The 27,600-nt window shown below is 37.3% G+C and overlaps 1 protein-coding gene across 1 annotated transcript in view; it reads right to left on the bottom strand.

Moving 5' to 3' along the window:
- ADCY8 (adenylate cyclase 8) overlaps positions 1-27,600 on the bottom strand; it is a 119,615-nt gene that overhangs the window by 72,786 nt on the left and 19,229 nt on the right. Inside the window, 1 exon segment of the mRNA XM_062491787.1 lies at positions 15,315-15,464. Coding sequence (XP_062347771.1) covers positions 15,315-15,464 — 150 coding nt within the window.

Genomic DNA, 27,600 nt, shown 5'->3' on the forward strand with positions numbered 1-27,600 from the left:
TTACCCATATAAGAAGACAAATTGAAATACAAATTAAAAAATATATTTCAAAACAGAAAACAAACAGAAATCCTGGTTGTTATGAACTCTTTGCGATATCTGTGATAGGAGAACATTAAAAGAAGGTCAGTACCTTCATACATATAGGGCTTAAATACAGAATGTAGATTTTTTTTTCTCAAAAAGAAAATCTTACATTCCTTATTTGCATTCACCTAAGGTGGTATCGAGCAATGCCTCTAGAAAGTTTATTTAAAATAAAACATAGTTGGCTTGGCACATGTTCACTAAGCCAAGAAAAATGTGCCTAATACATTTGATATCTTAACCTTCATGCTGCTCATTAAGGTAAGTTAAATGTTCTTGTCTGCACATAAGATCTGGCAATGACCCATAAAACTGAGGTTAATTAGTTTGCCTCTGTAGCAGCCCTCCTCCATTAATACTGAAGAGTGTGATGAGCCTTTGTTGGAATCACAATTGAAGGTTCATATACAGCTCATGTCACTACTCTGGATGATGTATGTTGTGCTAAGGAGGTGCACTGCAAGAAAAACAGCATTTAGGTGGGTATGCGTGTATCAATTTATATTTTTTTGAGGCACTTCAGTTACTATCAGTTCTCTAGTAGTGAAATGTTCAAATGGCAGAAAAGTTTCCCCTCTATGGGCAGCAGCTGTCCCTTTCCATACCAAGCTGCTCTTACATCACACCACACTGACAAGATGGTGAAGATGGTGAACCAGGCTTCTTCTCCAAACTGGGAACTGAGGTGGGCTGTAGTGTGGATCATTTCCATTCTTTCTTTTCCTACAACTGATTCTAGTGTTCTCTGGACCAAGATACGTCCTTTTTCAGAGGTCTTTCATAGCACTTTTCTTCAATCCAACAGTTAAGAAAGATTTTCAATTATTCAAGGATGAGTCTCAGGTCACTCTTCTCTTGATATAAAAGATCCTTGCCACTTAACTCCCCTTCAAGCTACTTAAATACTATAGTTCATATTTCATAAATTTAGTTGCAATGGCACTGAAGAGCAGCACAAATGTGTGGATGTCATGTGCAAAAAAGCAGTAGCTAATCCCACGGGGAAAAAAAGGGTTTTGGTTTTATTTTTTTTTTTTTTTTTGTCCTCTGTACCTCACTATTTACATGATCAAAGAGCACTCACATTTCTAGTCAGACTCTCTAGGAAGGCCTTTTTAGAGCTGGAGGGAAACACATGAGAAAAAATTCCTTCTCTTACAGAGAAAAGCCTAATAAAGGAATGTTATGAACTCTAGGGTGAAGGAAACTCCATTACCCAGCTCTTTTGAAAACTTACTAGTTGAGCAGTGGGCTAAGTGGAGACAATTCAAAGCAGTAGTGGTAAGTGGTTTGAAAAGGAACAGAGATATATTTGTTCAAGAGAAAAAGCATAGAAGAAAGAAAATAGCAATAAAGGAATGCTAGAAAAGAGCTGGTGAACTATTCTTCTAATAACCCTTCATTACATGAATCAACCCTAGTCTTTAAGACAGTGCAAAGTTTAGAGTAAATAAATAGAAAAAGTATCTTTAACCTGAAGAATAACCATGTAAAGGAAAAAGACCAGTAGAAATCACTAAATGTAACAGATTGATGGTAGAATTGAGGTCTGCATTCAGACACCTGGGTTTTGTGACTCCAAGGTGGTTATGCTCAAACTTCCATTTCATCCAATGAATCTGGAGAGATAGCCAAGTAAATTACTCCTTAGGTGTCACTGTGGGTCTCTTTGGGTTCTGTTGCCTGTTTTGGCTAGATCTCAGTCCATGGTAGTAGATCATAAATATAAAGTGTGTAGTCATCTAGTTTAGGAAGTGCCAAATATGGAGCTGACTCCCACCCAATCTACTCTTTCAGGAAAAGCTAGCAACTGTGAAAAAAATCCTGCAATTAAATTTACTTAATGAGTCACCCATCTACTTAAAGTCCCAAAACTGTAATTTAACATTGATACTGTCTCTAAGGCCCATTTACTGTTTTATGCATCTGCAATAGTCAGTTGGACAGCTTTGCTGTGGTCTGCATGCACTGATGGCTTGGGTCACTTGTACTAAAAACAGGGAGTACAAGAGCTTACAACTGCACAAATGTAGGGAGGCACATTCATGAAGAAGTGGGACATGTCCCTGATGAATAAAGAATGACCTTTGCAGCAGTTTTTTGAGAAGAGTCAATTATCAGTGCACAAGGCCTCAGTCTTGTGAATAAAAACCGGAAACCTTTCCACTTGCACTTATCAAAGAGACCAAAATGCCAACAAACACAAAACATCAACAACAATTTGGGATCTGGAGGAGATTGTTAAGAGGAAGGTCAAACTCTACAAGGTTTCTCTGCAGGTCATGTGAAGGCATCACCCCTGCAGGGTCTGCTGTCTGCACAAGCTCCACTCACCAGATCTACTTAAAAGGTATACATTTTCTTTGTTTCTCATTGTTTTTACTGGTGATGGATTTGCCAAGACACAAAAAGACCCTGTTGACTGATAGGTCAATTCAGGTTTTGCTCTTCCTCCTCTACATGTACCATCAAAAGGGGGAACCTAGAAGAATATTGTGCGAGTAAGTCTAGGTTTGGAATAGTGCTGCTTATGCTGTTCCCAAGACACTTGTGTAAAACTGGAGTGGGCATACCCCAGAAGTGTTTAATGATTGATGCTCTAGAGAAAATGTTTTACATTTTTAATTTTGATTTTTAAGAATCATTTTTCCAGAATCATCAAGCTGGTCTTTAACAACATTTACAATTAATATCAGAGACATTTTATTGTATTGAACACTGAACGTAATAAATATGCAATGCAGATCAGGAATTTTAGTTCTAGCATTAGTCATTCTGGAGCACATGAGCTTTTATTACGTGTAAGGGAAGTTGATAAAAATGGTATTGTTTTCTACTGAAAATCTGACAATGTTCAGAATAGATGTAATTATTGTAGATGCACTCTAGAAAATGGAAATCAGCACCTCTCATTATGATGAACTGAAGAGAAATTCCTTCATGCTTAGTTAGTGTACAATGGACAGTCTATTTGCAGCTGTTGTTTTTTGTGTCTCATCAAGAAAATGGGAGTTAATTAAAAAATACTGAAGGAACTGCAGTACCTAATTCATTCAGACTTGTGGGGTTATGAGGCTGCCTTTTAGCTTTTACTACTTAATGCTGCAATGTTTTACCAACTTTGTTTTATTTTAATTCTGGCAATTACTATCCCAAATTATCCCATCCTTGGCTGCATGTTCCATTTAGGCATCTGCTGTTTTCAAAGAGAAACAAGGCCAGATCACACAGGAGGTCTTCAAATCTCTTTTTGTTTAGCTTTTTATGAAACATAGCTAGAATCTCAACCAAACTGATAACCCAGTATTTATGAGAGTCATGACCCTTTATAAAAGTGTCTAATCTCAGTTAACTGAAATGTGTTGCAAAGTTTGGGGCAATGAAAGAAGGAAAAAGCTTTTTCCACACAGTTATTGTAGGAAGGACATGTTACCCGATTGTTTCCTCCATGCTGTTGTCCAAACCAGCACAAAACAATATATGGAGCACATGCTGAAGAGACGAACTGCAAGGTACTGCTGGTCCTTTTTTTTGGCTGGATAGCAAATGGTTTGATGATTCAATATGTGAAACGATATTATAAAATCTTGGCAGGGCTTGATGACTAACATTGTACTGCCAGGTGTAAAAGGAGGTGTCTTTCTTGCCCAGTGTAAGGCTGCATTGGCTGCATAAGGAGATCACAATCTTAGTGCCTGCTTACCTTGTAGTTCTTGAAATGTAGAAGGATGAGTTCAGAGCTGCCAGTGTGGGCTTCTGTGTCTTCCCAGCATAATTTTGGCTTCGTAAATATTTAGCTCATCCTGTAGCATGCTGGGAATTGGTAGAACAACACTGCTGGGTTTTTTTGTTGTTGTTGTTGTTTTTTAAAATTTGTTTGTTTGTTTTTGCTTTTTATTTTTGTTTGGTTTTTTAAATTCGTTTTTGGTTTTGGTTTCATTTTTTTTGTTTTTTTGGGTTTTTTTTGCATGATACTTGTTATTTGTGATGCATGTATATTTAATAAAAAATATTCCTCTTCTAAATATTTACAAAAATATTTACAAAATTAATTTTAGAAGTAACACAGTTGATCATGAAGCAAACTGCAGGCAGTGATTAAACTATGGCATAAGCACAATGAATCAACTTGTCATGAGGCCACATGAGCACCCCTAACTTGCACGGGAGTGGGTGGAAGCATGTCATGCAACAGTCTCCTGAAAATGCTTTGTTTGTTTGAGTTGTCTTTTGGTTTAGGCAGTAGGAACTACAGTTCTCAGATTAAGTGCTCTCAAATTAAGTGTCTGCAGAGAATGCACACAGTTGCTAATAATTCCAGATCCTCTGAATCCTTACGTGTGACTTTTTAATCTCCTGAATGAAGAGCATGTTACATTTACATTTCATTGGAAACCCAACCGTGTTAGAAAGATGAGTGGTGAAAAGAGTTACAAAACAATTTGTATTACCATCCTGCTTTGTAGACATGAACATTTATCATAGAATCATGCAAAGGTTTGGGTTGAAAAGAATGTTCCTCCCGGCCAAGGACAGGACAATCTTACTCTAGACCAGGTTGCTCGAAGTCCCATCCAACTTGCAGTCAAGGGGCAGCCACAACTTCTCTGGGCAGCTTGTTCCTGTGCCTCACCATCGTCACAGTCAAGAATTTCTTCCTGATAGGTAATCTCAACCTGCTCTCTTTCAGTTTGAAGCCATTCCCTCTTGTCCTACCACTATATGCCCTTGTCAAAAGTCCTCCATCTCTCTTGTAGCCCTTTTAGGTACTGGGAGGTTCTATAAGGTTTCCCCATGGACTTCTCTTTCCCAGACTGAACATTTTCAAATTTCTCAGCTCGTCTTCACAGGAGAGGTGCCCCAGCTCTATGATCATCTTCATGACTCTCCTCTAGACTTTCTCCAACAGGTCAGTGTCCTACTTATGATGGGTATCTGTGACCTGAGCAAGTGATACTCTCCAGCTCCACAGTAACCCATTAGACTCATCTAATAATGGAAAGGCATATTTTGTACTTCTGCTATTTTGTTTCTTCCAAATACTGTGAGAATTTTTATTATTTATCCTTTATTAAACAATAGCAGAGAAGAAAAATATTCAGAAGAAAAATATTTATGTGGAAATAAGACCCACATTATGACAAAAAGCTTTGTACTGTCTTCTGGAGTATTGGATTCCTTAAATTTCAGTTAGTTTTCAAGGAAGGCTGGAGTCAGAGCTAAAGAACAGGAGAAAGATAGAACATGACACTGATTTCATAATAGCATAATCTTAAGCTTTTCCTTGTTTTACTGGAAGAGAAAACGAGGACAAAACAGCTCCTACAGTTCAAATTTGTTCTAAAATATCAGAATGGCACCATCTGACTTTAATACTTACTGTGCTATCTTTCTCTGGCACAGATTTGGCTTATCTGCTGTTAAATCTTCATTTAATTCTCTGCACTGATTCTATTTTCTATTGATTAAGATGTCTCTTTTTCCATTTTGTCTCTTTGTCCTGTTTTTGGGGGCTGTTTTGAAAATTTCTAGACAACTTCAGTAAAATACACATTTCTAAGGATTACTCATGGCAGCTAATGACATGGAAAATATCAGAAAGAAGGCTTTTATACCTTTTATTGCTCAGCTTTCCATGACTAAATCACTGCAGAACACCAAGATGAATAATACCTACACGGTCATATTTTCTGGTCAAAACAAAGGATACACCTTGTCAGAGAATTACAGGACTCCAAAAGAGCACAAGCAGGATAAAACTTCCTTTCACTAGGTGGGAGCAATTGTCACCTCCTGAAAATCAAACCGTTTTGAATAGGCTTGTACATGGGCAGTTGAATACTGGTGATATTGTTGCCTTTTTCCTAACCTGGAAATGAAACTCGAGATAATTTTAGTAGGGAGGCAATATAAAAGGGGGTCTTTAATGAAAGCCTTCAGAGGCAGATATGGAAAGATGCCCACAAAAGCCCACTCCTACAGGGATGAATACATATTTATAGGTTTTAGGAAATTGATAAAAAGCACCTATTAGGGGGACAAGGGGTGATGCAATTCTCCCCCCACCCCCCAGGTCAAGCCCCTTCTCTGGAGCCCCACTTCAGTACTAGTTGTACTTTGTCCATGAGAGTGTATGTCCAAGAGTTGTTCTTGGCCTTGGTTCCCAAGAAGAACCAAATTAGCATTAGAGCCTTGTACCCCTCGGGGCTTGGAGCTCTGGAATTTGTCTTGTCTTTCTGCCTTGAGAAAGACTATGGAAAAATACTGGGAAAACAAGCTACTAATGCAATAGATGACGGAGTTACAAATATATGTGGGAAGAATAAAGAGAATGTATAAAAGAAAAAAAGGCAAAACCCAAACAGCATCAATATGAAAGACTATTAGCCTATTTATAAATGTTAATCCAACTATTCTCTCTTACCTTAAATTATCTCAGTAATGGCATTAGTAACTTGACTCTATCTTGGAATTGGTACTGCTTATGGTTATATCATTTAAAACCATTACCTGCACTACAGAGTCCCCCTATTAATTAAGCATCTTGTAAGGACATTAATTTTAGAGTCCTCCTACAGTACTTTTAGGGCACTAAGGAAAGTTTCTTAGTAGTACACTAACAGTTACAGTTAGTTACAGTTACAGATCCTGAATGAGAAATTCATAGCAGAGGCACTAACTTGATGAATTTGGAGTTTGTAGTTCTTTATTAAGCTGAGAGGAATGTATGACAGCCCAGCTGGAAGAAGTCTCATCACTGTAGGGGGCTGAAACTATTTCATTCCCATTACTCATTCCATCTCTGTCCACTTCCCTGACACATCAGAGTCACTATTTTGTGGCAGCTCTGAAAAAAAGGTGGTTTTTTTTTTTTTGACACCTCTCTCTTTAGCAAAGAGCTGAGAACACAAGAAACACAGAGACACAGGCCACCAAAATCCTGTCGGTCTCATTCACTACTGACCAGCACAACATTTGAACAACCTGGCTTAGAGATCAAAGTACCACACAGGAGTTATGCTTAGTGACTCCAAAATCCATCTACTGGGAAGGAGGCTTCCTCCTCATTTATTTCTTCCAGTGAAAGCTCCTATGCCTGAAGATCTGACACTGGGATTTTTCCCTTATATGAATTGCACTTCAGGGTCTGACATCTATCTCTCTGTCATTGGCTATAAATCTCATTATTCTGTTTGAATCCATGTGACCACTCTGGATTTGCAAGGAATGGAAGAGAAGGCAGCAGATAATTTTTGTCTTGATTTTATCTTAGATTTCTACTTGAAACAAAAATGTGGAGGCTATGCTTTGATGACAAGAAACAAACACCAGCAGTGAATGTGAAAACAAAACATCTAAAATCTGACTTAATAATGGTTGGATTTCTATGACAAATGGGTTAAGTAATGCAGTATTTTGAGAGAAGGTGTAGTAAATAGACATCCTGGTATCTACAAAATCGTAAGTGCATGTAAATATTTCTTCCCCCCAACAACAAGGAAGTATGTTACTGGATTTAGAAAACAGATCACCTACTAAATCAGAATGTGGAAATGAATTATGAAGAACAATATAAACTTTTCACATTCCTTTAATTTTTGGATTAACCAGAATATTATACTTAAGAGTTTGATAGTCTAAGGGCTGATGGAGCAACATGAAGAAAAAATTTCTGTGGGGACAATGGTTCTTCAGAGAAAAGTACTAAGATGAAAGAAAGTCTGGATAAATGTGAAGCTTTACTTAGAATCTCAAATTCAACAAATTGGTTTATATCAAGAGGGGGAAAAAAGGCCAAAATGCAATATCTAACCAGATGTTAATATATTATTATTATATCAATTATTGTGATCATAATTTTTAAATATGAACCACATAAACTATTTTCGTAAAGAACATGTGCTCTCTAAAATTAAGATTATTCTTTTAATTTTTAAACTACATCTGAACTTTATCCTCATACTAATTTAGAGGGATTTTAATACTCTTACCATCGGGTATATATAAATATATATATACGCACATATATGTACATATATATATATATATATATATATATACACACGCACACACACAAGATTTTATGTTGCTTAACCCTCTTAAAGTGTCTTTTTCAATCCCAGTCTAATCTGCTCTTATTTTAGATGTTGCAAAGTACTGACAGTTAATTAAATTCTAGATTTATAAGAGCTTGATAAAATCTACATAACACGTAAGCTGCTTTAAAAAACTAAAAAACTAAAAAAAAACCCAACCAAAAAAAAAAACCAAAAACAAAAACAAATCAGAGTTCATTTATCTGCAGAGAGCTTCTTAAAGCCATGGGAAATAGAGATTGTTGCAGGGGAAAGTGTGAAAAAAAATCCTCTGGAAGTAGTGGTAGAAAGAAACAAATGGTCAAATGGAACAGGTTTCTTAATGAAAAAAGATTAAGGCAGGTTTACAGTTTTTCCAAAGATATCAGGCAAAAGAGACAAAATATGCCAACAAAAAATTGTTCTGAAGACTAAGGGCTGTCTTCTCATTTTATAGCCTAGATATACCCATCCTAAAAAGATAGAATGTGTGATCATACCTAGAAAACAAAACTATCCTCACCTGGACGAATGGCCCTTTCAGGAGGCAAACTCTAATCCTTTATGCAAATCAAAGAATATCCAAACTGTTTTGACTTTCAAAATGAGCTTTAATTGGATTTGTGGAATCCAATGAGAAAGAGATTACCTGGAATGTAAGTGCTCTGTAAGACAGTGGCAGGACTTGCAAGGAGGAGTTGTCTGTAGGGTATTCTCTTAGGGACTCTTCTCATTAAACCATTTAATGTAGAAAAGTTTTTCTTCTTTCTCCCCACTGATCTGCCTCAACCCATAATTAGAACTGGCAGATGCCCATCTTTGTCCCACCTTAATGGGAAACTCTCTGGAAGCCCAGTGGATCAAGTTTGATACCAGCCTGGACCTTCTGGTCAGAATACTCCTTACAAGACTGGAAGCAGGCAGTGCTTGCTCCCCACCTACTCTCCTACCTCCAGCCTTCAGCTCCATTTCCTCTGCCAGTGTGTTAGATGCCCCAGAACATTTTCATAAGGATTAAGGAAGATATTAAGAAGGGCCTTTATTTCCACATAAGAGGACCTTTTCTGTGGAATTTGAGTTTATTTCTGCAGAGAAAGGGTCCTGCTTGTTGAGGACTGTCTTGGAGAAGTATTTAAACAATACAACAAAAAAGACTTATGTGTTGTGGCTTTAATTACTTCTACTACAAGGCATCTGCACTGAAACTGCACAAATGTAGTACTGAAATTTGAATAATTTTCTTCATTTTGCTTGTCAAGACTTAAAACCTGGAGGATTTGATTCTGATTTGAGTTCACTCCTTCCCAATAGTTTATCAGAGCAGGGGCGGAGCAGCCTTGCTAGTGAGCTCTGCACAAGAGGTAAAGAGTTTTCTCTTCATGAATGATGCATAACCTGATACACTGAGAACAAGAATTAACACCTCTCCAGAGGATGAATGTGAAAGTCAAACAGATATGGACTGTTTTCTCCTCTGATCTCAAAGAGCTTCTTTATAAAATGTTATTAGGTGCTCTAAATCTACTGGAAATAATGCAAACAAAATGTTTCAGAGAGGACACATATTGGGTTTTCTGAACATTAGTCCAGACCCGGTTATTCAGGTTAGTAAAATACAGTTTAACAACTTTGCTTAGCATGAAAGCAACTTCCCATCCATATTTTCCTATTGCTTTGTCCAGGCTTCATTGATCACATTGTTCTAGAGCAGCCTTGGATAGAGAGTTGAAGTGTGGCCATAGCACCAGAGAAGTTTCTAATTATGACTTAATGCCTTTTCTATAACTGTCCTGTAATGTTGTGATCTTATTACAAGATAAGGGGTAAGGCTAGACTGATTTTTATTGTCTTCTAGCTATAATAACTTTAGTTATTTAGCTTCTGTGATTTTCCCCATCTAATCCTTTTAAGACTTCATTTGCTGCTTCAGTTAGTCAAATATTCCTACACCATTTTTATTGCACAACAATATTCATGACTTCACTACACAATAATTGTTTTCAGACATGTATAACTTGACATCTGTATGTGTGGTGCAGGAAAAGGCAGCATGACAAAGATGTCTGAAAGACTCTTTATAATTAAATTGTTGAATTTCAAGGTTTAAAATGTTTAACAAATTTCAAGTAAAGATTGGAGAAAGAGCAGGTTAGGATGCCTGAGATATACTGAATGCAATTCTTCATAAAGTCATCATTTTAATATGTGTCTGGATTTAATATGTCATTCATTTAAAACTTAGGGATTTTGTATCCTGAGAAATATAAATTAAAAAGAAATTTAGTGCAGGTTTCTGCTCTTCATTAAGGAAGTTCACAGCATTTTCACAATGAGGGAAATTACATACTCATTGGTTTTGAAGGGTTTTCAGTAGCTAATTAAGCTGCTCTGTCTTTACAACAAAATCAAGCTAAAAACAAAGACAGTGTCTTAGAAGTGCTCATGAACAAAGTATAGCATTGGTTGTCAACGTTTTTGAAACATAGATATCAAATGAGTGTATTAAACCAAAATTTTAAACAGGTAGTAAAAAGTTACGATATTGTTGGAATAAAATGGATTTATGAAAACTGAGAGCCTCACCTTTATTTTTATTCATAATTATGATGTCTCGAAAATAAATTTGGATTATATTTTTTGTTAACCATATTGAGCTGCTTGATATAAATACATCTCTTAAGAACAGAATGCTAACTACAAGTCATTAGAAAATATTTAAATTCATTATTTTATCAATAACTGCTAAACAGAGGCTGTTTTTGCAACACTTTGTCTGTGTGGCCTCCTGCAGCTTGTTTCTCTGATATTTTCATCTTTTGATGATAAAGTCTTTCTGGTACTCATCAACTCCTTTAATTACGTCAAGCTCTGAAGTGTTTTAGACTTTCACAAAAATTCTAATTTTTAAATGAAAATTAGGAGATAAGTAGACACAGATATTCCCTCAGTTTCACAGGTGCTGGGATTTCCAAATGGTCTCACACAGATCATACCATACAGGTAAGTGCATAAACATCATTAGCAATGACTGCTGGAGTAATTCTCCTTTGTAGCCACACTGCTGTTCATTTTCATAATAGAGTAATTAGAATTAGGAAATTCATTGTAATGGAAAATGCTAATATGTGCTTTTAACTATCCCAGATGCTTAAAAACAAAAGGGAAACCATAGGAAAGCAGATTCCTGATGATCTGAAAATAAAACTAAAATTCTTGACTTTCTGAAGCACAAAAATTTTGCCTACAAGCCTTGTTGAGAGTAAATGGGGATGGGGAAGACAGAATGAAAAAGATGTAGGTGCTTTGTATATAGATTGTATATAGACTTTTGGAAACAGACAGTGGAAATTAAGTCACTTTGAAACTGGAGTCAGGTTGCCCTGGATCAGCCAGGCTCCATAAATTTTTTTGCATCATCCACATCTGCATTGCATTCTCTTCTTTCCTGGGCAGTTACTGAATGAATTGCAATTGGAGTAAAAGCTGAACTTGCACCTGAAGATATTTTCAGTGGAAAAGGAACCTATGAAGCTAATTCAGATTTATAGACACCACAGGCCCAGACATTTCTGAACAACAAAATGGACTCGACTGTCAAACTGGAAAACTTCACAGTAAAAACTAAATAGTGCAAGGAATTATTGAACCCTGAAAACCCAAAAGGGGAGACACTGCTGGAAAATAATGACATCTGGAAAATGCATGACATCCAAATTTCAGGTCAATGAAGAACAACAGAAAAGATTTTTCCTAGTTGGATTTTTGTGATTTTGCCTCCTATTTTCATTGCTCCTTTTGCAGTGGTTGCAAGTGAATGAACGAAATTGTTTTCACTGAAAAAAAAAATAAATCAGCTCATACATATGAAATATATCTGGAAATACAGAAAAAGTTCTTGTTTTTCACAAGCAGCAGAAGCTGACAATAGAAAGTTTATATTTGTATTCCAGAAAATCCACAAATACTTATAAGAGGGTCCTTAAAAACCTCTGACAATGAGAGACCCTTCCTTTCAGTATTATTGTTTCCCTGTACGGCTCCACATTTCTAGTGGTACCTCTTGCCTTTCTCTAAAACACAGATTATAAAAGTTTTGGCTTGCAAATGGGTGACTTTTCATGACTGGCTCTCTTAGGTATTGCACAACAGTGCATAATGAGAGCAGTAGAATTTATCATTATTAGAATGACAGAAGAGAAGAGATTATGAATCCAAGGGATATTTAGAAATTGGAATGGTCATTTTGGGAGAGCAGAAACTTAATTTCTTGGTTTTTAACAATACACAGTAATGAATAGAAGTATGTCTGAAGCAGTTCTATAACTTCCATGATTATATAAAATTGGAGCCTTGTTCTGTAATTGTTTATGGACAAGCATACAACTCCTTGTAGTTTAAAACACATGTTGCTTTGTTCTTACTTTAATTTTACTGGTGTTCTGATTTAAACAAAGTAAAGAAAAAAACCTGACCTTACAGGTTCTTTCTGGCAAGCTGTCACACTTCATATGACATGCCATACATATGACATGTCAATACATTTTGATTTTCTATTACTTTCACTTTAAGAAGCACAAGATATGTGGGGATGAAAGAAGCTTCAAGAGATTTAAATTAAGTCACCCACTACTATGAAATGTAGCAGTACCACCAGTGAAAGCAACAAAAACCTTGTCCTTGCAGTAAGTACCCTTTAGTTTAAACAGTTTATGGGATGTGAAGGGGAAATAACTGAAGTGGAATAAATTTTGAATTCCTGTAATTATTGTCTGGAAGAATTACACAAATAATTATTCCTCTTTTTTTCCCTGCAAATTTTTGTTCCTTAACAATATTTGTAGAAATTTTCAGAGACCACATCACAACTATCATCTAGGAAATTAAAGTAATTGACTTAATTTAGCAAACTTTAATTCTTACTTTTTAAAATGTGTTATGCATTAACAGGTATTAAGTTTTTTTACATTCATCTGAACTACAGATTCCATGTATCATGCAACATATTTCTTCAAGACAGAAAAATGCTAGCAGTCATTGAATTACTGCCTGTGTACTCATTAAGTGAGCATGAACAAGCTTCTAAAAAAGTGGTCACCTAAAATGTGACCTTGTCAGTCTTCTGACTATAGGCAGATATGTCTAAAAATTGCTTAAATGAGATGCTACCTCAGAAGCAAAAGAAAAAATAGAATGATGAGGGAAACAGGCTCTTCATTCCTCAAGATGTTCCATTAGTGGCATATTTTTTGTGTTGCTGTTCCAAATACAAATGAAAAGCTGATAAGTACATTCAACATTTTTTTATATAGTGGTGTGATAACAACAAAATTTAAAAGTTCAAAGAAAATTAATCAGAAATATTTCAAAAGATTTTGCTTAAAAATTTTGAGTTAGTTTATTATTAAATTAAGTTTTAGAAGAGATGTTTCATTTGGTGCCCTGTTGTCTGTATTTTTCTCCTGTGGGCATTTTCCTTGGCCCCAGGACATTTCCCCTTATGCATTTCCAGTCATATGATTCCTGTGTCGAACAACTTTGTTTGGTTAAAGGTGAATCTCAGCTGCAGTGATGTAATAGTCCAGGAAGTTCTGCCCTCAGGGAAAAAAACACAGGCATGAAACCTTACAAAGCACAGGGCCAAGACAAAATTCACTGTTCAGCGTGACTTGAGAAAAATAAATATTTCAGATCCAACCGATACTTCCCACCTTGCAAAAAAAAAAAAAAAAAAAAATTGCCACCCAAATGGAAAAAATCTGTTTTCATTTTTCTAAGAGATAATACAAGTTCAGCAAAATTGGATTTCTCAAAATATTTGTCTTTGTACTATCTTCATTTTACATGAAAGGATAAAATATTTCTAATGGGAAAACCTCAGAATAATATGGAATAAGGGAACAGGGAACAAGGGATTCTTTTGTTAAGGTAATGAAGTTTTTTTACAATGAACTCAAGAAAACTACGGTCAAAATAAAGCTTGCAAAATCGTGATTTATGAAAAATTAGGCAAGAAGAGAAAGGAGAAAACCCCAAACACCCCAAAAGTCATGAAAACACGATCCTGCAGTTAAAAAAAAAAAACATGGCATCCTGGATAATATCCCTCAAAGTCTTTCCAGTCAGCAATAGCTGCAGAGATGTTCTGGCAGAGATACCTGGCATTACTCAACACAGTCATGTGTACTGAGTCATTAGATGAAGTCCAGAATAAGACATCTTCCTCGAACTCTGTATAAAAGGATTATTTTCAGGGGGCAAATTAAATAAATTTAATAATTCATATGCATATTTATACAACAGGGAAAAATGAAATACTAAATTCATCTTAGAATAATACAGAGTGTAGCATATATGATACAGGTGCTGCTCCCTGGTGCAAAATAATAAGAAGCAAATTTCTTTTTATTCTATACTTATTTTGGATCACAAAAGATGATTACGTAAGATCAACCATGCCTGTTCAGATCAAAAGTGCACCTAACCCATTTTTCTACTGCACGTAGTGGCCAAAAGTAAATTTTTCAAGAGTTTAAGAACAGAAACAGAATAGTGATGCTTTGATGCATTGGCCTCCCAGCTGCAAAAATCCATTTATGAGCCTGAAGGGATGGGTTAGTATATTCTCTGCCTAGATAGAATTTACTTCCATGAATTTTCTTAGTTTTGAAAGACTCACAGAAGCAGTCAAGTTGGAAGGGACCACAGTGGGTCATCTGGTCCAGCCTCCCTGTTCAGGAAGAGCCATCCCAGAGCACATGGCACAGGATTGCATCCAGATGGTTCTGGAATATCTTTCACTTGACTAATGCAAGTTTAAATATCTACAACACTCTGAAACATGAAGCTCCCCAGCTTAACCCCTCTTGTGTATTGAAGCATTTTTTAATACCTGTCAGTTGCTGTTTCATTTGATGGCTCCTCTGTGAGGAAGGATGATGAACAGCCACTCTATTCATCCTGCTTCCCAGGGGAAACCTTTTAAATGCCATATCAACTCAACACACACCAGAGCAGTAACAGCATAAAACTTGCTTAACCTGCACAAATCAGGTGGTATCACACTGGAGCCAGCAAGGCTGCAAAAGCCTGGTATTGTCTAATTACCAACACCATTTCATACAAAAACAGGAATTTTTTTCCTGGTAACCATACCTGTCGCTGGTTTTCTGTCTCTAGTCTCAGTCTGGCTTCCACACATCTTCTGGTCTCCAGGAAGGCTTGACGCTGTGCTCTGTCTGATAGGTAGCTAATGAAGATTCCTGCAGTGTTCATACACATAAACAACACTGCCTGAGCTGCAATCTGCAATGAACAACAAACAGGATTTGATTAGACAGGAGAAGCAAAAATATCTGTTTTAAAAAAAATGAAAGAGACGAAGACAGCTTTGTAGGCTGCAAAAATAGCAGTTAGGAAAGTTTGCATAAAAGAATGTCTTGGATCTTAAGTAAAGATATCAACTTTTTAAATTGTCTCTGCCTCGAGGATGAGATGTGCAGTATTTGGGGGCATTAAACTCTGGTTGAACCACAAATTATATTTCCAAAAATTGACTCACAGAGCTCTAGCCAGGAATGATTACAAATATAATTAACAATTTGTTTTTGCAGTGCCTCTTCTGCAAGAGCAACTTTGTGATTTGTTCCATGGCTTTAGTTTGGGAAGCAAGCCATATTAAGGAAAACAAAGACTGTCAGTTAGCTAAGAATTAATACCAGTGATAATAGTTATTGTATTATTAATATTAGTGATAATAGTTACTATTATCAACCAAATAAAATACATTCATTTTCAGCTGGTGCCAAAGCACAGATTTGCACAATTTGAATTCTGGATCATTCAACAGGGCAAGCTGAAAGGATAACCAAATTCTTGCACAGCCAGTGCCTGTGTACACAGGCTTTTTCTTTGCTGAAGTTATGTTAAGAGCTGAACTTGTTTTCCTTGCAGAAGCTGTGTCACAGGTTCTTCCTTTTCCATATGGACTCAAGAGAGCCAGATGGGAGTGGATCCTTGGACAGTGTAAATTTCAGTGAATTATTTATCTGTCATCAACCTCTCTTTCTGCTCTTTGTGTTTGTAAGGCAGGGCACACCAACACCATTGAAGTGAGGACTGGTTGGGAAAGTCTAAAAAAAGAAAGAGTAAAAAATTGGCAATATCTGACTGCACTAGAGACAGGACAAAATTCTGCAGCCTCAATGCCTTTATCCAATATCTCATCCTTGTTATTAGTCGAGATTTCAAAGGCTCTGATAGTTATGGTGATACCTACAGAACAACACCAGAACAGCCACAACAAGGCAGATCAAGTGTTCGTCATTCAGGATACTCTCTCTGGTAGTGGCAAACAGAGAGTGCTCAGGCAGGAGTAGAAGGATAAAACAGTAGATAATGTGTATAAAAGTTCAGCAAGCATTCAGTGATGTTTTGTCAAAACAGTCTTGAACACTCCAGCACTCTGTGATTGCAGAAAATTTTGGGATAGGCATTGTATTTTCTTACTATCATAATAATTGGTTTTCCTAAAATCCAAGTTTTGTTTGCCCTAATAAAAGACTCCTTGACCTCATTGTGATGCTTTGACTCAGATCTGAAGCCCTCGATCCCCAGAGTCACGTGGGTTTGAAAGTGAGATCTGATATCAGATCATACCATACCATCTTTCAGATGGTAAACTGACTGGTTTTCTGTACATTGTCAGTGTGAAAGAAAAGGAAGTGTGTGGGGGGAGGAGGAGTGTTCTAAAAGTTTTATTCTGAGTTTTATTATTTTTTCTCATAGTTCCTAGTCATAAAGTTCATCTTTGTACCATTTAAACTTGAGCCAGTTTTGCCTTACTCCTTATCCTATCTCACAGCAGGGAAATTTCAAACTGGAGAGCCAAAACCACTACAGAGACCAAAAGCATCTGGCAGAAACTTCAGCTTTATATATTCCCATATTTCTGAATCTGGAGTGTTGTTCTACTATAGTACAGGGAATTAATTTGAAATTTATGTGCTATGATTAAATAATAATGCATATTATGGCTCCAGATGAAGTTTCATTTAACCTTTTCCAGAAGTAGATGTCTAGACAAGGCTTGTGAATAGTAGGGCATGATTAGCATGATCCTTGCATCTCCCTGTCTTCCAGGATCCTCTAAGATGGAGGTAGTATACCCAGTGCACCTGCACAACTTTTCCTGATGTCTTTCTCAAGTTAATAGTACGTTTGGCTCTTATGTCACTCAATAATAAAGATTTTTTGCAATTTAATTAGGTCCTTTGTGATAAAAATGTTTCCTTTTGTTTTCTTTAATTCACAGTTATTTTATCATTTTATTTGAGTGCTGCATCATGTTTATAAACAGTGAGTAATCATTTCCAATTAATTTGCTTGTCACCATTCCTGATTTTACTGACTTAAAACATAACCCCTTACTTTTTAAAAGGGAAGAAGTTGAGTCTCCTTAGTTTCTCTGCATGTATCACTATTCCCCCTTTGTGCTTACTACTTTTTTCCTGTTATCTACCATACCCTGTTTTACTGGAAACATGTTGCCCTGGACCAGCCAGCTTTCCCCAGACACTCTCTGCCTTTGTTCCAAGATAAATCAGAGAAGGCAGTAATTTATCTATGAGATAACTCTTTTCTGGTGCAATCTAAGAGGTGTCATGATGAGCTGACATGAGACTGAGACTCGTTCAGAACTGGATTGCTCAGCAAGACAACTGAAATCAGCTGTGGGAAGCTAGAGGAGTCAACTTTTCAAAACTTTTTGACTGACTTTCAACTTTGACCTGACTGTAATTTCACACATACTAGAAAAGTTAGAGGGAGAAAAAAAAGAAAATCCCTCCAGAACATTTGAAAAGTGCATTTCAACAGTGAGAGCAGTGACAAGGTGGTCCCCTTTGTTTGCAAATTCATTTTCAATTTCCTCATGAGCCTAGTTCAGTCACCCATCTCTGCTAATGGTCAGGACTTGTTCCAGTCACTTCAGCAGATCTCCTTAGAATGAATGTGCTAGAATTTGCCTTTCAATTAGATTTCATGGGCACATAATTTAATTTGGACAAAGGGAATAATGGAAAACATGTTACAGGTAAAACAACAGTTTATGAGGGGGCATAATTGGCATTTCTGGCACATGGCAGACTGATTGAAACCATTCCAAAATGTAAAGCACTATGACTTGCAAGGCATACTAATCTGGGGCTCTTGTTTATTAAAGAATAGAAAAGATGTATAAGACTTGAGTCTCTCATTGCTGCTTCTTTTGTCTAGAGTTTACTGGGGCCAATTCCAGAAGTCTCAGAGAAATTTTCACAACCTGTTAAGGCTACAAGTCAGGGTGGACTCTGTTTTCAATGATGTAGAGAATTTCATATCTTTTTGACTGAACTGAAAATAATCAATGCTCACACAGTAGGGAAGCTGAAGCATAATGTGAAAAAAGAAAATACTTTCACAACATTCATAAGTCCATTTATACTTTGCACAGCACTTAAATAATAAACAGTAGTAGCGCAGCAAGTGATCTTAAAAAGTCATGAGTGATATATTTTGATTTTAAATAGAGTTCTGAGGAGGTCTGCTTCTTGAATATTTAAAAAATGCAAAGAAGGTACCCTTCTCTGATTGGGAATATCCCTGTAACAGGATCATCACTATTCCTGCTGAACCTGCAGTTATACATAATCACATAATAGGATGAACAGAGCTAAAGGAAGTAACTTGACAAGATCACTGAGGCAGTAGAACCACAGAATCACAGAGTCATCAAGGTTGGAAGAGATGTTCAAGGTAATCCATCCCAAGCATCAACCCTGCAGCACCATAATCACCCTTAATGACATCCCAGGGTTCCACATCTGGATGCCTTTTGAGCAATTCCAGACTCCACCACCTCCCTGGTCAGCTTATTCCAAAGTCTGACTACTCTTTCAGAGACAATTTTGTTTCTAATATCTAATCCTGGCACAATTTACGACCATTTCCTTTTGTCCTCTTATTTGAGACATGTCAAAAGAGACTAACACCCTTCTCACCAAAACCTCCTCTCATGTAGTTGTAGAAATGAGGTGCCCCTGAGTGTCATCTTTTCCAGATGAAACAATCCCTGTTCTCTCAGCCACTTCTCACAGGACATGTTTTCCAGACCTTTCACCAGTTTCATTGCTCTCCTTTGGACATGCTCCAATACCTCAATGTCCTTTTGGATGTGAGGTGCCCAAGAAGCAGCAGCCATTAAAATTATTTCTCCAAAACTGTGTTCTTCATTTCTCATAGGAGGTAATTAAGAACTTGGTTCACACTTGTCAAATAAATTGTCATTGATAAAGTGTCCTCCATACGGGCACCACAGAACTCTTTGCAAAATCATTATGAAAACCAGCAAAAACCAAAGGATATGAAAGGAGAGGATGAAAATCAGATAAGTGGCATTAATTTAAATTTGACAGAACACATTGATTGAAATGCCATCATTTTTATCTTCCATTCATATAAAGAAGGCTTTGCCAAGACAGCTGAAATCAAGAAAACATTTTGAGTTGATGTGGGAAGCACCAGTTTAAAAGAAACAATTAAAAGGCACCAGACATGGCTCATCAGGGAAGAAGTGATAATCAAAGCAGGTACAGTATAGTAATGCAAGAGAAGTGGAATAGGAAAATTCATTGAAAAGATGGTAAAGTAACTCCCAAGTCTGTTGTGAACTGGTAGGTAATCAGCTACAGATAATTTTCAAGGCAGAGTTGAATCTAGTTCAGGAGGCAGGAAGTTCAGAGGGGTACAGGTGAGATACTGGGCTAAACATAACAACAATTTTTGGGCATTTCTGCTATTAAGAGCACCTTATTGAGTTGGCTTCCTTATGAGTTTACACAGAATCCTGTGAGCTTATGAATGACTGTAAGCAAGTTAAAGAAGGTTCAGCAAATGTCAGAAGCTTCAGGACTTCAAAAACCATAGCTGAACTGTGTTTTAGTTTTACCAAGATTTTCCTTTTTGAAATACACAGCTGTCCATCAGGAAATTTAGAGCCATAAGGCCAGCCATTAACAGACCTCTTTGGAGTGTATAGTGATTGAGTTCAGCACTTCCAAAGAGCACATAACCAGAGGAAAAGTGAATATTTATGTACATTCAACAAACCAAATGGTTTGGAAATATGTTGACTAACAGATGGCTCTAAAAGATTGTAACTGATGCAGGAAATCTTCATCATGAAGTTGAGAAAACAACAGCATATATCCACATGGAAAGCATAGTGGAGGCAGAGGAGAGAAAGCTGACTAAGTATAGAAATTATTCTGAAATCCAGAAGGACAAGGAACTTGTATGCTACTATCTAAAGTGCAGAAGTAAACTCTAGAATGTTCACCAGAAATAAACCTCTTCAGCAGGCAATTTTTTTTCTACCACATAGAAACAGAGTAGTGTCGGGGCTGATGTCACCCAAACACATGTGAAAAGTAAAGAAATGGTTTTCAATGTAATCTCCAGATAAACATGCTCAGGGCTTTAGCAAAAGATTAGAGCATTTCTTGTCTGTTTTGGAAAAACTGGGAAAGTAAACTTGTGCTTCTTAAGGAGTGTTTTCAGCATATGCAACATAAAGAACTGGTTGCTAGGGTAATTATTATTGGACAATTAAAGTTGGAGAAGTATTTTGACTCTTCATTAGTTGTTTAACTAAAAATAGAAGTTCATCACAGGGTTGCTTTTTGTAATTAAAATGTCTCAGAAAACTCTCTCTCCCTTTTCAATCACTATCTTGCTTGGGTTATTTGAGGGAAAATAAGATGCTTGTAAGAACTTATCACCAAGAGTAGACTGAGAGTTGCACAAGAAGACAAAAATGCTCTATTTTCTCTAAAATAGGAACATCTGGCAGCACAGTCTCTATTGCTCTCTCACTGCTGGGCTGCAGCAAGCCTCTATCTCCCACTGAGAGTATGATTTTATGAATCAAAGCTAGGAAGTACCTGTTTCTCTGCACTGCCTCATGCCCACCTTGATCCCTCAGTACAGCTTCCCCTTTGTCGTGCCAGATCAATTATTTGTGGGATCATACTGTGAACTATATCAGGGAACTTAGCCAACTTAAAAAACAAACATTTGGTGTTGGCAATGATTTTTGTATCTAGAGCAATCATCTGATTAAGTTCCCAGCACAGCCTCCACAGGAAGAGGAAGCATATGAACATTCAAAGCTGGCACTGCTGCCAAGTCATTAAATGGAAATCATTGCTGCCTTACTGTTAAGTCACCTTGCAAAGAGTGTTTTTATTCCCAAGGTTCACTTATCCTGACTTCTCCTGGCTCTAACTGTTAAATTCCCCTGACTGGGATAAGAGGGAGTTTTGTTTGTTTTAGTTGGTGGGTGCTTCTTGACTTTTATTGGAAACCAATCTGGCCCACAAAGGTGCCCAAACTGCTGCCATGACTTTCCAGAAAACTCACCTGTCCCTGATTCTCTCTATTTTCCAAAGCATAAGTACAGCAGATGTTTAACTCCTACTCACAGCTGGAGTGCTACTCTTTTATCTGACCTACATACACATACTTTACTGAAAGACAGAAATATACCATATCCCTGGGAAGAATCCCTGGGATGGAGAATAGCATAATGTTTTTTTATGGTAAAGTTATTCAAGCACAGACTATGATGGCTAAGAAGAGCTGTACCACACTCACCCTTGATTTGCTACATGAGAAAGAAGCCATTTGTACCAGTGTCACCATCAGATTTCCTGTTTAGAACTGAATTTTGTGGTTCAGCTGTGCACAGCTCCCGTGGGAACATTGGTTGATTCTTCAAAACTCTGATCTTTTTTATGCCTCTAGGAGAGCTGAGAACTTTAAGGAGCCTGATCTTGCTACTTCCAGAGCTGTCATCAGAGGACTTCACTGTGTACTTAGGAACAGTCTAGCCTTTAAGATGCATGAAATGTGCAGCCTGCAAGCAGGTTGGTCCTATCCAAACACAGGGTGTACCACAAGAAATTATTAGATTGCCTTAAACGAAAACAACTGCTTTCAATCCTGCTGCAGAATATCCTAACATGAATTTTTGTCTTGTTAGTGATTTAGAAAACAAAAATTGTTTTCCCTCTGAACAATGACAAGTTTGCATAAAATCAATTGTTCCAGTTCAAGATAGTATTTGAAAATATGTATCTTTAATATTCAGAACAGGAGTGCAATTTGCTATTGGAAAAAAATAGCTGCATCTTTTTTGTCCTTCCTTTTACTGAATCCACAAGAAAGGTAGAAAATTGATTGTCTGATTAAGCTGCTTATAAATAGCTAAAGACACACAAATTTGGTAAGCCAACTACCAACTATGGCAAAACTTTTGCAACAGAGAGTGGTGCAAGAGGTCTTCCAAGAAAATTGTATAGATCATATAATTTCATAATCATATACCATATATCATATCAGACACATAAGGACTGACATAACTGAGGGATGCACAGAGGCAGCCAAACAGATACATAGCCCTGCTAGTGCCATTGAGCAGCCCCAAAGTTCCAACATATCTCCTTTGACTCCCCTTGAGTTTGTCTAAAATTTAGCGTTCAGGAATAATTTTTAATAATAAAAAAAATCTATTCTGGGACTTTGGATAATCATTTTTTGGTGCTTTTATTTTTATAGATGTTAAAGAGACTAGATGTGCCTGGGACAATGTCAATGGCAGGGTCATAGCCCATGCATAACAGGGGAATGAACAGGGATGGGAAAAGGATTTTCACCTTTTAGAAACTGTTTTCCATGGCTATAAGGTATTTAGCTGAACTCTCTGACTCTTGCCTAGGAACTGATCCTGAACTATGTAATGAATTCTCGTGATCACATCTCCAGTTCATTGAGCAGCACAGTGCTCGTTTGTCATCATTTTGTATACAGGATGCTGTCACTTCCAGATACCTGAAATGTTCTCAATTAGAATAAAAACCAAATCTGATCTTTTTGACCTAAATAACTTCCTCCATTCAGTGTTTTCTGTGTGTTAGTTAGGTACTTTTTCCCTCTACTTTGAGACAGCTATTGTGGGGCAATTACAAGGAGAAATCTAAAACCAAATCTTCCAGACATAAACATTTCATTGCCAAAATCATCACCTCATTTGGTGTGTTTATAAGTTAACATAAAGGGCTCAGACAGAAATCTCTTCTCTACTCTTCTCCAAACATATGTGGCCTTGAAACCAGAGCACATGTACTACAGAAATTCTTTAAATTATCTGTGTGGTCTACTTCTGTTGCAGGAGTAAATCCTGCAACAAGACACACACACACACAAAAACAAAACCAAAAAACAAACAAACAAACAAAACAAACAAAACCACAAAAACCTCCACAACCAACCAACCAACCAGACAAACAAAAATCAAAACAAACAAAACAAACAAAAAAAAAAACCAGCAAAAAGCAAGGCACAGCAATAGAGAACAATGGAAGCAGCCTGTGGCATTCAGGAGAAATTAGGGAACAGTATTTCCCAGTTAACTGCTTAGAAGGGAGTGCAAAGCAGCTGTTTCTTCTTCTTGTATTTTAGCCTCATGAAGCTCTGTCTGACTCTGAAATTTTCCCTATACTTTTCTATTTCCAGTGACAATAAACTGGGAGGAGCTGTTGTTCCCTTGAAGGCAGAGAGACCCTGCAGATCGACCGGGATATATTAAAGAGATGGGAAATCATCAACTGTAGGAAGCTTAACAAAAACAAGTACTGGATTCTGCACCTGGGACCGGGCTGTGGAAAGGACCTGGAGTCCTGGTTGATGGCAAGCTGAACATGAGTCAGAGGTGCCCTGGCAGCCAGGAGGGCCAAGAGTGACCTGGGGGACGTCAAGCACATGGCCAGCTAGGTGAGGGAAAGGATTGTCCTGCTCTGCTCTGCACTGGGCCAGCCTCACCTCAAGCCCTGTGTGCAGTTTTGGGCACCAGAGATATTAAAAATATGTAAAACTATTAGAAAATGTTCTATGAAGATGGTGAAGGACCTAGAGAGGAAGACATATGAGGAGCAGCTGAAGTTGCTTGAGAAGACTGAGGGGAGATGTCATCACAGTCTGCAGTTTCCTCATGAGGGGAAGCAGAGGGACAGGTACTGATCTCTTTTCTCCTGACCAGTGACAGGACCCGAGGGAATGACCTGAAGTTGTGTCAGGGGAGGTTCAGGTGGGATATCAGGAAAAAGTTCTTTACCCAGAGGGTGTTTGGGTCCTGGAACAGGCGCTCCAGAGAAGTGGTCACAGCACAGCCTGACAGAGCTCAGTGAGCCTTTGGACAATGTTCTCAGGCACAAGTTGTGATTGCTGGAGTTGTCCTGTGCAGGGCAAGGAGCTACACCTCAATGGTCCTTGAGGGGCCCCTCCAACTCAATATATTCTACGGTTCTATGCAGAAGTTATCCTCCCTTACAAGCTGCATATTTACTGTTCAAACAAATATAAGAGTAATTATGTTCAAAAGGAGCCACATTCAATTTAAAGCTGATTGAGAAATAAATTGCCCTAACTGAAAGTTACAACATCTAAACAAAGATTTATAAGAAATTAATCTGAAATGGGGTAGTACTTCTGACTTCTTGGACATTGAGAATTAAAAATAATGCCTGTGGTTTTTCTTTGAAGCAACGCTTACAAAATATTAAATTTTCCCTTTGCATTACATACATGGACATCTGAGTTGTATATAACTGTCTCCCAGCAGAAATGCACAAGTATTTGAGGACTGAGCATTACACATCATCTCACTGACAAAAAAATTCCAGTTGTTACCTCGTCTGGAAAAGTCTCAGAACACCATTGAGTTTAAGATGAGCCCGGACAGCCTAAAACTAGGATGCTTAAAGTGAAAGTAATTTCTGGAAATTTTCTTCAAATTATTACAATAGTTTTACTTAAGTCAATGCCAGATAGACAAAGTAGAAGAAATCCTAGTAGATCCTTATTATATCATGCAACTGATTAGAAGTAATGGAAGAAAAAATTTTAAAACCCACATGGCTCTTTTACAGTATTGGAGAGTTTCACTACATTTTAAAGAGAAGCAAATTATGTGGTGTGCATTTCTGCAAATTGTTCTTGGGGTGCTGTTCTGCACAGCTGTTTTTATTGCTCTGGATAATGGCTCTTATCCAAAGTTAGATGTCAAAACAGGGTGACCAATAATTATGTTTATAGGGCTGACAGCTGTTCATCTTTTCTGGCATACCTCATTGCTCTTTTCATCTGATGAATTGTATTCTTGTCCCAGAAATTACCTGCAGGACGTACTCCATGTCTCTTCCCACTGGAACTGGCAGTTGTCATAATTTGTGTGCAGGTGACCCTGCCTTGGGTGCATTCTACAGAGCTCTAACAACAGAATGCATAAGAGAAGCTTTTCATTATTCTTCCTAGTTATGTTAGACCAGGTTGCATGTATTTGCCTCTGAATTACCAAGCTATTGCTATAGGACAAAAAAAGAAGCAAGATTTTGCAAGCCATTTTCCCCTTTTGATATTACAATGGGAAAAATAAAGTAATAGCAAAATGTAATGATCTTAAATTATTCTTGAACTCTTTATCAAGAAATAGACAACCTTATAAAATCCACTCAAGTCTGTGTCTAGAGTGATACTAATACCTACTAAAAAGTGAATTGGTATAACATAATAGTACTGAGAATACTGGTAATGAAAAATACATGAGGGATATTACAATGTTGAGTGTCCTTTTTCAAACAAGCCTTGTCCTTCAAAATGTGCTTGTATTCTGATGGGAAGCTCTACTAGTTACCTGTGTGTGTGTTAATCAGTGATACCTGCTGGCAAACATCCCTTACAACGGGTCTTTTTAAAAACTACTCACAAAAAAACAAAACAAAAAAAAACCAACAAAAAAAAAACCTAAACAGTGATGGAAACAATGGAAACAAATGTTATTTGCACTTTATTATTAACATTTTCTACAGAAGGCCAATCTCAAGGCTACCATTTCCCCACAGTTTCACCAGTAAATGGCTGCCATTTTGCTTGGGTGTCACTGGTGATGGTGTTTGTCCATTGAATTTACAGCTGATTGATGTGTGAGACAACAAGAAACAATTTAGAAACCCCAGATCAGATTTTAGCTTTTCTAGACCAGAAATAATATGGAAAATATCTTCTGTCTCCAAATTTTCCTACTCCAAATTTCCAAATCATGGCTGGTCTGCTTCCATTTAAAATTATTTTTGAAAAGTGACTAGAAAGCTCCAATAAAAGCAATTGATATTCCTGTCTTTATTTTATTTCCCCTCGGTATCTCCTTTTGTTGCCAATTGTGATGATCTGAAAACCAGGAAAAGACAGAAATCAACAATTCCATTTTTAGAGTCCTTTCCTAGCAAAACCTTGAAAAACCCCAAAACAATTTAAAAAAACTCCCCAAACACCTATTTTCTTAACTGCCCCTGTCTAGCTGTAAACATGAGACCTATACTTCACAGAAATCTTGGGGATAATAGAAGAAATATTTGTAGTCTGACTTCAGTGTACACAGAATTTCAGGCACCCCTAACCACACTGAGAACCAGTGCTAAGACCTTGGGAGACTTCAAGAAATGGAGAGCCCAGGAAGATATAGATGAACTTGCAAAGAAAACTTTACAATGACTAGGGATTTGTAAAAGGGCCCAGGAGACTATGTCCTCCAGGGCTGAACTGAACACATTTTAGGCACAGTAGAAGACATCCTTGAGTAAAGTCATTCAAGGTAAAACAGGAATTTTATTGACATCGAATGTTATTTGATATTTTCTCTAAAGTCTGCTTTATCTCAAGTTTTTTAAACTATCATTTAGTGGATATCCTGGACAGAAAATAGGGAAATTACGTGGGAACAAATGGAAATGTACCAGACAAAAGCCATGAGAGGTTACAACATTCCAGACCAGCTGGATTAAAACTTTATCTCAGAGAGTTAGGCGAGGACAAACATTTTCTTTTGTGAAACCTGTGGGTGTTGTTCTGCTATTAGTCATGGTGAACGCTTCAGTGTGGTGAGCTAGAAGAAGTCAAACTGACATCAAAAGTACAGAGAGTGCTGTGGGAAAAAGTTGATTCAGTCCTTGACTGTCAGAATATACCAGAGACAAATAATGAAGGATTAGGCTTCTCCTGACACTTTGCTAGCAGAGGAGACATATAGTGCAGGATTCATTTTGCACTGACAGTGGTGTGATTTAGGGCTAATTCCTTTGAAGGCAGTGGCTTATTCTGGCTTAAAACAAGGATGGGATTAACATCAAACCCTGATATTTACCATGAGCCAAGTTCTCCCTGCCTGACAACACAAGCCATGCCTTTGTTTTCCCTGCTTGTATAAGCATGAGAAACAGAAACTGGACTGCTCATGGAATATTAAATAAATGACACAAAGCAAAACGACCTCTGTCTCTGATGTTGAATA

This window comes from Cinclus cinclus, chromosome 1, assembly GCF_963662255.1.
Source record: "Cinclus cinclus chromosome 1, bCinCin1.1, whole genome shotgun sequence".
NCBI lineage: Eukaryota > Metazoa > Chordata > Aves > Passeriformes > Cinclidae > Cinclus > Cinclus cinclus.